This window comes from Scyliorhinus canicula, chromosome 6 (genome assembly GCF_902713615.1).
Source record: "Scyliorhinus canicula chromosome 6, sScyCan1.1, whole genome shotgun sequence".
In the NCBI taxonomy this organism is placed as follows: domain Eukaryota; kingdom Metazoa; phylum Chordata; class Chondrichthyes; order Carcharhiniformes; family Scyliorhinidae; genus Scyliorhinus; species Scyliorhinus canicula.
Window position 1 is genome coordinate 176,884,802 of NC_052151.1, and position 14,136 is coordinate 176,898,937.

At 46.8% G+C, this 14,136-nt stretch overlaps 1 protein-coding gene across 1 annotated transcript in view; it reads left to right on the forward strand.

The window, feature by feature from the left end:
• Positions 1-14,136, forward strand: part of elp3 (elongator acetyltransferase complex subunit 3) — a 144,024-nt gene that overhangs the window by 88,614 nt on the left and 41,274 nt on the right. Inside the window, 7 exon segments of the mRNA XM_038800483.1 lie at positions 1,066-1,156; positions 1,540-1,605; positions 7,128-7,212; positions 7,215-7,262; positions 7,265-7,353; positions 13,867-13,891; positions 13,894-13,947. Of these exon segments, the coding sequence (XP_038656411.1) occupies positions 1,066-1,156; positions 1,540-1,605; positions 7,128-7,212; positions 7,215-7,262; positions 7,265-7,353; positions 13,867-13,891; positions 13,894-13,947 (458 nt within the window).

Here is a 14,136-nt window from a genome sequence, read left to right on the forward strand (position 1 = left end):
GTTTGGCCTTTCACAACCTTTGTTCTCTCTGGGGACTGCCATTAGCACTCTTTCCCTTGGTTTCTGTGGCAATTAGCACACCCATTTCCCTGGGTTTCTGTGGCTATGACTCATCTTTCATTCTCACTCCACAGTATAAATATTTCCCACTTTCTCTGACTTTAGCTTTGACAAAGGGTCATCTCACCCTCGAAGCATTGGCTCTTTTCTCTCCCTACAGATGCTGCCAGACCTGCTGAGATTTTCCAGCATTTTCTTTTTGGTTTCAGATTCCCAGAATCCGCATTAATTTACTTTATCCAGTATTTAACTTTCATGATGCACAGTTTTCTTAGCCTAATCTGTCTTTAGTTTAGCTCCAATATTTTCAAGTTGTAGTGTTTCCCTGTATCTCCTGAACTCTTCCTTACTTTTAGTCTATTCTTAACCCCCTTCTACAGCCACTGTAGCTTTGTTTTGTTAGTATTCTCATCATTGTCTTTGGCTTCACTCTCCTCCCTGGTTAGTAGTTCCCCCACTCTGGATAATGTATTTACCTATTTTCAATCTGTTTTCCCCACTTGATACATAAGTCTCCTTTGTGCTGAACAAATGCAGACTGCAAGGGACCTGAACAATATCAGTTCCGATGGTTTTGTGAGATCTGATCAATTTGGATGAGAAGAGAGCATTAAACTCTTACTGAAGTGCTTCAGGGCAGCACGGTAGCATAGTGGTTGGAACAGTTGCTTCACAGCTCCACTGGCACGGGTTCGATCCCCAACTGGGTCACTGTCTGTGTGGAGTTTGCACGTTCTCCCCGTGTCTGCGTGGGTTTCCTCTGGGTGCTCCGGTTTCCTCCCACAGTGCAAAGATGCACGGGTTAGGTGGATTGGCCATGCTAAATTTCCCTCGGTGACCAAAAAATGTTATGTGGGGGTTACGGGCATAGGGTGGATACATGGGCTTTGGTGGGATGCCCTTTGTAAGAGCCATGCAGACTCGATGGGCCAAATGGCCTCCTCTGCACTGTAAATTCTATGATGATTCTATGATCAGTGTTTGGGGTTGCTTTTTGTTTTGCAGAGATATCCCAATGCCCCTGGTCAGCTCTGGAGTGGAGCATGGGAATCTACGAGAACTAGCCTTAGCCCGGATGAAAGATTGGGGAACCGAGGTAAAGGATTGAAAGGAAATGTGTACAACACCCTTTTTTCAAGTCATTTTCCCTGCCCCATGAAATTTGGTAATAGTGAATTTTAACGTATGTGTATAATTAATTGATGCAATAAATTATCACCACCAAGTAATTAAATGTTTTAACCTCTGACAGATATCCGGTAAGACTGAGTCCTTAATAATCTAACCTCTTTGCAGTTCACTTTGTGTTGCCATCGGTCTAAACAGTGACACAATGCAGTGTTGTATGCAGTCAGTAATGCTACGTGTTTGCATGAGTCTTCCTCAGACTTTGCCAGGAACGTTTAACAAGGTGATTTTTCAAATATTCCCATGGTACGAACTTTGAAAATTTGACATTTTGTCCTATATTATTTTTAGTGTCGCGATGTCCGAACAAGGGAGGTTGGGATCCAAGAAATTCATCACAAAGTGCGACCCTATCAGGTGCGTGCAGCCCTTGCTATGAGCAAAATGAATGGGTGCTCTCTGTCATTTATGGGGCAGAGGGGTGACAATCAGACTGGGGCGCTTCCGATTTTCAAACTTTACACACTCTAGACTTCGAAAGTGAGCCCTTTGTTTCTGAAACCTATGTTTTTTTTCCACTGTGAATATTTTAAAAGGTGAGAATGAAGGAGGCCATTAACTAGTTCACCTTTCCGTCAAAATCTCTGCTGCTCTCTTCTTCTACATAGCTAATTTGGGTTTTTTTTTTGACCCTATTATCTCTTCCAAATACATTTCAGATATTATCACTGTGTATGTGTGAAGATGCATCTTGACATCAATACTGAACTTTACATTGAATTACGTCATAGGAATAGGTCCACTTGACCAATTGGTTTATGCTGATGTTTATACTCCACAGGAGGGGTGACACGGTGGTGCAGTGGTTAGCTCTGCTGCCTACGGCGCTGAGGACCCAGGTTCGATCCCGGCTCTGTGTCACTGTCTCCCCCATGTCTGCGTGGGTTTCCCCCCCCCCGCACCCAAAGATGTGCTGGGTAGGTGGATTGCCACGCTAAATTTCCTCTTAGTTGGAAAAAAAAGAATGGGATACTCTTTATTAAAAACAAAATAAAGTTAAAAAAATTTAATAGCCCACAGGATCTTTCTTCCCATCCTAATTACCTGTTCCCACCTCGCCACCATACTCTGTATTCCCTTCTCTCTCAGGGTCTATGCACCAGGGGCTGTTTAGCACAGGGCTAAATCGCTTGCTTTGAAAGCAGACTAAGCAGGTCAGCAGCACTGTTTGATTCCTGTATCAGCCTCCCCGAATAGGCGCTGGAATGTGCGACTAGGGGCTTTTCACAGTCACTTCATTGAAGCCTACTTGTGACAAATAAAGTGATTTTCATTTCATTTCAATATTCTATGTTTTAGTAGTCCTTTCATGTGACAGTATTTTCACAACTTCACCCTGGTCTGCAGAAGAGGCTAGTGGCGATGACTTCTTCACCTTGGACGTGCAGAATCTCTGGATTCTGTTCAAATGGGTGCTCGATGTAGATGATTCGGGGCCCAGCACACTGCAACATGCAGAGCCTTAATGTTGATCACTGATGCCTGAGGTGTTATTCCTCACTGATTCTGGTCAACAGGTAGCCCACAGGTTAAACTACAGTGTCTGATTCCCTTCAATGGAAGTCTGTGCCAACAGTCCATAGTTCCTGAAATGGTGGGTGAATGAATTGCTCTGTAAAGTGGAAGTTCCTAAATTGGTAGGAAGCTTCACATTTCTCCATTTTGCAGCAGCTCACAAAGGTAAAGAGAACACTTGGACACCTTCCCCCCTGTATCCCTTCACACATTTACGTTTTTATCACCTTCATTACTCTCAGGTTATCGGATTATAATCTGTGTGCTTCCTGAGTTGGCAGAAAGCAATTTGGATGATAAGGGAGCATTGAACTCTTACTGAAATGCTTCAGGGCTGGCTGCGATTCTGCACCATATCATTCATTATCTTTACTAACTTTTGATTATCGGTTCTCTGGAGGGTAAAGTCTGTTGGGCTGCCAGCTCAGAGATAAGATGTGAAGACAAAATAACAGAAAATTGTCTCTTAGTAGGAATGAGCTGTTGGTAATACCCAAGAGGTCACAGCCACTGAATCCTCTGCATCTGAAAACTACCTGTGCTCATGACAGCAGATATTGTTACCCCACATTGGCCTGATGCCATCCAGATCCCCTATGAACTTGAATCATTTAGATAAGCAGACATTTGCACCGTAAACTGCCAGATAAATAATTGGTTGTTTAACCAATTCAACTTTCTTCAGCCACAACCATTTGAGTCCTGTTTATTGGCAAACCACATTCTTTACAACACCCCTCCACCCATTTCAAACTGGTTGCGAAAACTTGGATTCTATTCCCTTGAGATTAGAACCAGTCATGGGGTCTGAATCATGATCTAATCTAGGGTTTATAATCATAGAATACAGAATGTACAGTGCTGAAGGAGGGCCATTCGGCCCATCAAGTCTGCACTGGCCCTTGGAAAGGGCTCCCTACTTAAGCCACCCCTCCACCTAATCCCCATAACCCAGTACCCCACCACCCTTGTTGGACACAAAGGGCAATTTTAAAATGACCATCCACCTAACCTGCACATCTTTGGACTGTGGGAGGAACCGGAGCACCCGGAGGAAACCCCGCAGACACTGGAAGAACGTGCAGACGCCGCACAGGGCAGTGGACCCAGCCGGGAATCGAATCTAGGACCGTGGTGCTGTAAAGCAACAGTGCTAACTACTGTACTACCGCGCCGCCAAAATGACAAATGATTTAATAGGATAGATAAAAATAAACGGCTTCCTCAGTGTGGGAGTCCAGAACAAGGGGGCACAATCTTAAAGATAGAGCGGTTGCAGAGGAAGAAGTCAGAAGCTTTTCTTCACAGAAAGGGATCTGAAAATCTGCAACACTCTCCCTCAATAGGCTGTGGATGCTGGAACAATAGAAAGACAGCTTTGACAAGAGTCATCTGGACTCGAAACAAACGTTAGCTCTTTTTCTCTCCTTACAGATGCTGTCAGACATGCTGAGATTTTCCAGCATTTTCTCTTGGCAATAGAAAGAGTGGTGGTTTTTATTGGGTAAGTGTATCAAAAGGCTGTATAACAAAAGCTGATAGATGGGTTGAGGTCCAGGCCAGCCATGCTCGATTTGAATGGGGAACAGATTTGAGCTGCTGAATGGCCTCCTTCTGTTCCTATATAAACCTCTGACTACTGGCACATGGTGATTGGAGTTTATTCTGCTTCATTTTATTGCAAGGTCACCTCTGACCCAATGTACCTTCATTTCTCACTGCATGATAGCTACAACACTAGCCTTCCTGATCAATTTGAATGCAACTACCAATTTACACTGAACTAGGGGCTAAAATCTGTATTTCTTTAAATTTATCCCAATTCAATCCTCCGCATTTTGGTGATTCTCCCATTCAGGTATAGGCAGCTCGTAATAAAATGGGGGTCTGCTACTATAGGTTTTTTCCTCCGGACCAGGCTTAAAATCTTAAGTGCTGCAGTGAAGAGGGTCTCTAGCCCCTATATTGTATCTCACCTGCTAATGTCGGATACCTGATGATGGGGAAAACGTCTGTGTCAATCTTAGTGCAGCCATGGTTGGTGTTCACCATGCAGTTTTGGCACCCGCAGAATGTGAAGAATATTTAAATGTAAAGAAGGTACATCTTGGATTCACTAAGATTCTGCCTAGTATGACAGTATTTTTGTTGGGACCGAAGGATTCAAGGGATCCTTTTGTAACAGTGTTTAAAATTAGTAGGAACTGGGACATATTGGGCTGGATTCTCCGATTTGAAGACTAAGTGCTGACGCCAGCGTGGGAGCAGTGGCGTGTTCATCTGAAAAAATGCCACAAAAGCTACATCGATTCTCCGTCTGGTGGGGGGGCTAGCAGCACGTAATGTTACTTGCGGATACGGGGAATTGCCGGGTCCGTGGCTGCGCATGTGTACGGTGCCGGCCGTGCGCGGTATGCCCCGCATTGACTAAGCTCAACCACCCCCACTTGAGTGCCCCTGCCACAGCCCCCCTGCCCCGCCGAACGGGCTCCCACCCGACTGTGGGCAGCACTGGACTCAGTCCGCAGATGAGGGGGGGGGATCCCATGCCGAGTTCACAAAAAAATAGGAAAGTCAATTCCATGCCATCGGAACAACATCGGCCCATTAGGGGCAGGAGCATCGAGGGAGGGCCTCTGGTAATGCCTGAGGCCGTCCCAACAGCGTGTGCCGTACTTCGTCGAGTTCGCCAATTTTCTAGGGAGCGGAAATATCGCAAAAAACGATATTCGTTGTAAACAGGGATTCTCTGGCCGATCACCACAAACGGGGATTCTCTGCCGATCGGCAAACTGGGATTCCTCTGGCCGATCGGCCAAACGGGGATTCTCTGGCCGATCGCAAACGGGGATTCTCTGGCCGATTGGTAAACGGGGATTCTCTGGCCGATCGGCAAACGGGGATTCTCTGGCCGATCGGCAAACGGGGATTCTCTGGCCGATCGGCAAACGGGGATTCTCTGGCCGATCGGCAAACGGGGATTCTCTGGCCGATCGGCAAACGGGGATTCTCTGGCCGATCGGCAAACGGGGATTCTCTGGCCGATCGGCAAACGGGGATTCTCTGGCCGATCGGCAAACGGGGATTCTCTGGCCGATCGGCAAACGGGATTCTCTGGCCGATCGGCAAACGGGGATTCTCTGGCCGATCGGCAAACGGGGATTCTCTGGCCGATCACCAAACGGGGATTCTCTGGCCGATCGCCAAACGCGATTTCAGAGACAGGAGAATCCTGCCCATTGTTTCTCTTGCTTAACATCAAGGTTGAGGGGACAGAGAGAAATATTAAATGTCAAAGATTTAGGGCACAGAGTGAGGAGTTTATTTTTCTTACACCAAGGGTTGTGAAACTATGGATACATTTCTGAAGTGAGTGATTGAAGTCAGCATTTTAAGAATAGCTTTGATAGGTGATGAGTGGAATAGAGAATGAAGGAATATGGAAGAGCGTGGATACAAAGGGCGGGATTCTCACAGCCCTGGGCCGGGCCGGAGAATCCCTGCGACCGGGCCACGCCGCCCCAACGGCGGCATGCGATTCTCCACAGCATGGAGAATCTGCGTCATTGGCGTCGGCGTGGTTTGCGCGGCGCCGGTCACGGGCCGCTCTGTGCGCCCCCCCCCCCCCCCCCCCCCCCCGGGATTCTCCAGCCCGATTGGCCGAGCGGCCGGAAGAAAAAAAACGAGTCCCACTGGCGCCGTTCTAATCTGCCCTGAGCCGGCGGGACCTCCGCGTTGCAGTGTCAGATGGCGGCCTGTTGGTGGGTGGGGGGGTGTCCGACCCCAGAGGGGGCCTCCGATGTGACCTGGCCCTCGTTTGGGCCCACCGATCAGCGGGCCGGCCTCTCTGGCTGGGGGCCTCCTTTCCTATGAGCCGGCCCCTGTAGCCCTGCGCCATGTTGCGTTGGGGCCGGCGCGTTGAAGGACGCCACTGCGCATACGTGGACCCCACAGCGCACAGTTCGCGCTGGGATCGGCAGCTGGAACGGCGCGAACCGCTCCAGCGCCATCCTGACCCCCTGTAGGGGCCAGAATTACTCCTGGCAGCGGCCTGTTCACGCCTTCGTAATACGCGAGGGCGTTTACGATGGCGTAGACACTCTGCCGCGGGATGGGAGAATCCCACCCATTAGATTAGGACTGTTGCAGTCAAAGAGGATAAATATCAACATGGATTGATTTGGCCAGGTTGCCTGTTACTATGCTGTAAGTTATATGTTCTGTTTTCATGCAATGTTAGATAAATAATTCTCCCCAACACATTTGATAGCTTGCCCCTGTAATGGGAGGGCCTGAGCGTGTGGTTGATTGAATAGCGTGACCCCTGCAATAGGAGGTTTTGAGTATGTGGTTAATTCTTTCAGATAGAACTGGTGAGAAGAGACTATGTTGCGAGTGGTGGTTGGGAAACATTCTTGTCCTATGAAGATCCTGAGCAGGACATTCTAATTGATTACTCCGCCTGCGGAAGTGCTCTGAGGAAACCTTCAGAAGCGAGCTAAAGGAGGAGTCTCTATTGTCCGAGAGCTCCATGTTATGGCAGTGTAGTGCCCTGTTAGTGGACGGGACCCCTCCAAGTTCCAGCATCAGGTAAGGTTGAAACATTGGGCACTTCAATTCCTCAGACGAGTACTGACACAGAATATTTTCTCAAAGATTCTGGTTTCAAAAAGAGGCCATAAATTTAATCTCCATTTTATGACTGTGATCTGAATGCTGGGAGCTTTACTGTGGTAATGAAGTTATCAATCAACTATTCCACCTGAGGACCAATTGCAGGTCAATGGAGGGTATACCATTTACCATATTACACAGAGGTGCTGAACACCCTCTCTGTAATACAGACTGTTTTGCACTTTGTAAAAATGGTGTCATCCTGAAGTTGCTTCCCACGTCACAAATATAGACAATTTGACACATTGTCTATGACTATGTTCATGTACAAAACAAGCCTTCCTCCATACTACTTCATCTCACCTCATCAACGTAACCTATTCCTTTCACACTCATGTGTTTATCTAAGGTCCCCTTCATGCACCGATGCTAATCATCTAAACTACTTCTCGGTGGCGGGAATTCTACATTACCACCACTCTCTGGGTAAAATTGATTTTCCTGAATTCCCTATTGGAATTATTAATGACTATCTTATTTTAATGATCCCTGGTTGTGGTGTCCCACACAAATTTAATCTCCTGCCTTTGGAGTCCAGATGAAACACTTGCATTTCCCCAGAGCTACAAAGCTGTTTTTTTATTCTCTCAATTTATTGAGAGCATTGATATTTCAAGTAAACCAATGGAGAGACTGATTACAAAGTGGACTTTTCCACTTTGTGAGGGTGGGAGAGTGGGGGTGAGACCCACGCGGACCTGGGGAGAATGTGCAAACTCCACACGGACAGTGACCCTAGGCCGGGATCGAACTCCGGTCCTCGGTGCCATGAGGCAGCAGTGCTACCACTGCGTGACGTGTCGCCCCCCCTGTTCCCACATTCATCATTCAGGTCAGGGGGTGCACACACAATCACACTGCATTCATTCAGATTCAGAAAAGTAGCATGTTTTAAACTATAGCATTCAGAAAATCCAACAAACTCCTTGGGCTTCACTTTTGTGACAGTCCTCAGTTTGGTGAAGAAATGTTAGTTGGTCAGGGAGGCAGGTCACCTCATTACATTGCAGACTGACTACTGAAAATGTAACCTAACATCTGCCTGTTGTTAAAGTATATTTCGGAAACTTTCACCCTCGGATCCTGTTACTGAATATTAACAACTGCCATTTGATGCAAGCCAGCTGTAGGTGGGGCTTAACAAGTCTAGGTAGCATGTACAGAGGTGAATCTTTTCCAATTCACTCAGGATGGACCAATTGGGGTGTTGAGAAATTAGCAAAAAGTAATGAGCCTGTTATCAATGCTCCGGACTAGTGCTAACTTGTGGGAAGACCTTGCATGTGTGTATAAAGAAAAACATTTGCACTCTATTGTAATTGGTTTATATATTAAAAATTAACCTCCTTGCTAACCTTATAAAGATATGAAATGAAACCATAAAATGGAACTTTTGCTCACTCTTAACCCTAGCATCAGCTTAGCTACCTGATATGGTATGTTCTAAATGTGTTGCATTCAAAATTCAATGTACATTTGAACCTGTAATGTGAATTTCCCTGGTGTGAAATTAGGATTTTGATGGTTTTAGTGGGGTAGAGTCTCAATAGATTGTCCTGATACACCAAAGACTTTGACACATTTCCTGACTGTTCTACTCCTGTACCTTATTTCTTTAAAAAAAAAAGATTTTTATCCCAATTAAAAGGGCAATTTAGCGTGGCCAATCCACCTCCCCTGTGCATCTTTGGGAATGTGGGGGTGACAGTGACCCGAGGCCGGGCTCGAACTCCGGCCCTCAGCGCCGTGAGGCAGCAGTGCTAACCACTGCGCCAGCATGTCACCCCCCCCCCCTTCCCACATTTCATCATTCAGGTCAGGGGTGCACACAGAATCAGAAGACACGTTCATTTGGCCTCATCTCTTCTATCTCCCATTACGTCATATTTTTTTTAAATGACTCGTGTCCTGACCTCAGTCGCATTTCCAGCCAACCTACACCAGCTATTGATAATTCTCTAAATAGAGAAATACTCTGGCATGGATTCTACACCTGCTTTTTCATCTTACCTTGCTGCCTTGTTAAAAGTATTGTGGTTCTAATTTCTATATCCCATTCAGTATCTTGTGAACCTCACTCACTCATGCTTTATTTGAGGAAAAAAAACAAATAAAGAAATAACTTGATCTAGAAACCTTCACAGCTTCCCGATAGTCCAAAGTGCGTTACAGCAGTTTACAGCACTGTTCGTTGGTTAGGATAAAGGACTGTTTGCAAGCACAACAGTTAATACCAGTCAGTGGCATTCTTATCCTGCTGCACCGCACAGTCAGTTTCTCCACTCACCAGCCATTTCAGTTTAATCAATAACTTCAGCAACCCCATTAAGATGGACATGCGGAAGGATTTCTCCTCTGAAAGTCGGTAATGTTGGGAATTCTCTCCAGCAGTGAGCAGTGGAGGCTGGGGTCATTGAATATATTCAAGGCCGGGATTGATGGAGTTTTAATTGACAAGGGAGTCGAGGGTTATCATCGGGTGGCATGCAGAAAAATAGGGGTCCTGCCGCATCGGATCAGCCATGATCTTATTGAGGACCAATGGCCTTCTCCTGCTCCGATGCTTGTGTTAACTTGCATTTTTATACCATTGTTAATGTAAATAAACAACCTAAGGCACTTCACAATTGGCTAGCGGAGTGCATTTGAAGGGCAAGTTTCTATTGTAATGACGGAAATATGACAGCCAATAATGTGTGCAGGTTGGCACGTTCCCACAATGACATCATTAACTCTGCCCTTACATCATTAACTGCCCTTAAAAGTACCCATCGGTGTCTGTTCTCTGCCTTTTCCCCAATTTTGAAGTGCCTATGGGATGTTTATTATTTACATTAGCAACACCATATAATCAATAAATTGCATTTGTAATGAAAGGGCTGGTGAGTGGAAAATCAGAATTCTGCTGCAGGTCGAAAAGGGCATTGGTGCTGGGTGTCAGCATTGTGAAGAGTCCCTTTATCCTGACTAAAATGAACATGCATTTCAAACAAACTTTCCCAATTGTTCAAATCCTCGGATTTAGCATAAACACATTCCACAAGAGATCTACTACGTTAGGGCATGGAATGTCTGGCCAGAAACAGCGGGGAAACAGAATTCAGATTAAATGATACACATTTAAAACACAAAACGTGAAAGGGTATTGGGAAAGTTAACGTTGGGCGTCATGTTGAATGTTAGAATGAGGCCTTGGAGGGATGGAATGTGAAGGTGGCGGTCGCTATGGGATGTGGAAAAAGCCTTTGATCAGGTAGAATGGGAATATTTGTGGGAGGACTGGAGCGGTTTCAGGTTTGGACAGGGGTTTGTGGGATTTGGGGTCCGGTTGTTGTATCAGGCGCCGACAGTGTGTGAGGTCAACCGGGTGAGTTTGGGTGTTTTTAGTCAGTATGGTGGGATGAGGCAGGGAGGCCCACTCTCCCCATTTCTCTTTGCCGTGACGATAGAGCCACTGGCAATGGAGCTTAGAGCGTCAAGGTGTTGACAGGGATAGTGCAGGGGGAAGATGGAAGCATGGGTCCCTGTCTATATGCAGATGGTCTGTTGCTCTACATATCGGACCCATTGGAAAGTATTGGAGGTATCATGGATATTTGTGGTGGATTTGGCCTGTTTTCTCTGGTATAAGTTAAACATGGGGAAGAGTGAGGTCTTTCCGATCCAGGCGAGGGGGCAGGAGAGGAGTTAGGCAGGAGTAGGCGGTCGTTTAAGGAGTTGGGGCGAGCTTCAGATATTTGGGCATCAGGTGGCGCGGGGATAGGTGCAATTATATAAATTGAATTTGGCCCGGTTGGTGGAGCAAATGAAAGGGGATTTTAAGAGGTGGGATGTGCTTCCGTTGTCAATGGCGGGCGGGTGCAGTCCGTGAAGATGACGGTACTCCCGAGGTTTTTATTTGTGTTCCGATTTTTATTTCAACGGCCTTTAGGAAGATCAATTTATTGATCTCGGGGTTTGTGTGGGCAGGGAAAGCCCCTCGGGTGAAGGCAGTGCTATTGGAGTGGGGCCATGGGGGACGCGGGCTGGCCATGCCAAACTTTATAAATAAAATATTTTTTATTCTCCTCCATTTTCACATTTTCTCCCAAATTTACACCGAACAATAAACAATAACCAGTAACGAATGTAATGTCAATCCCCATATCAGTAACAACGATCCTATCCTCCCACCAAACCCCAGACATTAGCCCGCATGTTCACATAAACAAATGACAAAAAGGAATCAGCAATCATCCATAGTCACCATTAACACGTAAAGCCGCTCTCCTCCCAGCACCAATGTTCAATGTGACCCAATTCTCGAATGTGCGTAATGAATAACGCCCATGAATTGTAGAACCCCTCCATCCTTCCGCTCAGTTCAAATTTGACCTTCTCAAGCGTCAAGAATTCCAGCAGGTCCCCCCACCACGCCAGGGCACAGGGTGGAGAGGTTGATCTACCCCCTCAAAGTGCCGGCTCATCCTCACCCTTGTAAGGTGTGCTCTATACACCATCTTCAGCTGTATCAGCCCCAATCTCACACACAAGGTGGAGGCGTTCACCCTCCGGAGCACCTCACACCAGAACCCCTCCTCATGCCCTCTCCCAACTATTTCTCCCATTTGCCTTGATCTCTTCTAGCGGCGCCTTCTCCTCCTCCAAAATAGCCCCGTAAACTGCCGGCTCTACTGGGAAGCTCTGTATCTCCTTTCTGGCAAAGTTTAGAACCTGCATGTATCTAAATATTTCCCCCTGCTCCAGTCCATACTTCGCTCCCAGCTCCTTCAATCCCGCACAACGACCCCCAAGAAACAAATCTTTTTGTGTCCTAATTCCTTTCTTCTCAACTCTCCGAAAATTTCCATCCCACTTCCCTGGCTCAAATCTATGGTTCCCCCAAATCGGCATTTCTCTTGACCCTGCCCTCAACCCGAAGTGCTGTCGAAACTGCCTCCAAATGCTCAACAAACTTATTACTACCGGACACCCTGAGTATCTCCCCAAGGCCGTCGGGAGCGGAGCTGTCGCTAGCGCCTTCAATCCCAACCCCCTACACAAACACTCCTCCATTCTGACTCATTGGAGTCAACCCTTCTGTGGCAGTGCCAAACCTAATGAACTATTATCAGGCAGCAAATATAGCCATGGTAAGGAAGTGGGTAAGGGGGGAAGGGGTCAGTATGGGCGTGGATGGAGGCAGCCTAGTGTAAGGGCATTAGCTTGAGAGCACTGTTGACGGTGCCTCTGCCATTCTGTTGGCCAGGTACTCCATAAGTCCGGTAGTGTGGCAACCCTGAGAGTGTGGGGACAGTGGCAGCAGCACCTGAGGCTGGAGGGGACCTCGGTTTGGTTCTGGACCATGTAAGGAAATAGGTGCCATCCTTTCCTGACCTGCTGCCCTCGGGGTTACAGGACACCGTTGTGTCGAAAACAGGGATTGGTGAGGGCAGGGTGTCAGAGATTTAGAAAGAATTATAGGACTGGGAGGGTGTCCCGAAAAAAGATGTTAAGCGGAAGTTGGAAGAATAGCTGGGGAGGGTGCTGGAGGCTGGGTTATGGGAGGAGGCTCTGAAAAAGGTGAATGCTTCCGTTTCGTGCGCAAGGCTCAGCCTGATCCAATTTAAAGTAGTTCACAGGGCGCATATGACAGTGGCCAGAATGAGCAGGCTTTTGAGGGGATGGAAGATAGGTGTGGGTGGTGCTCAGGGGGGGGCCGCAAACCATGTCTATATGTTGTGGGCCAATCCGAAGCTGGAGGGCGTGTGGCGGGGTTTTGCTGACATGATGTCTGAGGATGAAGGTGGTCCTGAGACCAGTAGTGGCAATGTTTGGAGTTTCGGAAGACCCGGGAGTCCAGGGGGTGACAGAGGCTGACGTTTTGGCCTTTGCTTCCTTGGTAGCCCAGAGGCGGATCTTGTTGGGATGGAGGGACTCGGGGATGCCGAACCCGGGTATGTGGGTGAGCGACCTTAGAATTCCTTAGGCTGGAAAAAAATCAAGTTCGCCTTGAGAGGGACCCTGGAGGGGTTTGCCCGGAAATGGAAATCAATTTCTTCCAGCATAGTTAAGCCAGTGGGGGGAAGGGGTGGGGGGTGGACTTTGGGGTGAAAAAAGAAGGAAGAATGTGTGGGAGGTAAACTAGGGAGGGTAGGGCACGGGGATGTTGGTTATTTATTTGTTATGAGATTTCCTGTTTGTTCTCTTTTTGGTTTTGGTCGTGTTTGAGATATGCCTTAAGAAAAACATTTTTTAAAAAAGGATATTGGGAAATTAATGAAGAACTGGAAGTGGGTGGATCTTGCCTTCAGAGTTGGCACAAATGTGGTGGACTGAATGGTCTCTTTCAGTGTTGTACTCTCTATGATCCTAATCCCTCTTTGAGAAGTTTGTATCTGGAGTTGCCAAATTTTGTTCCTCAATTTTGTTGAATTTCCTGTTTTCCAGGGTTTCGGAATGCTTTTAATGGAAGAGCAGAACGGATTGCTCAGGAAGAGCATGGCTCGGCCAAAATTGCTGTTATCTCAGGTAATGTTCACATGTAGTTCACGGAATGAAATAAAGTTTGGTTGATGAAACTGACATTTTAGATAATAAGAAACATTTCAAAAGAGTGTAGAGCTTGCTCTCGTTTCAGCACACCCTAGTTATAGTGAGTTTTACTAATTTTCTTGATCTGGAATAGTTCTTGAAGGAGCACCAATCTGAGTATCAATA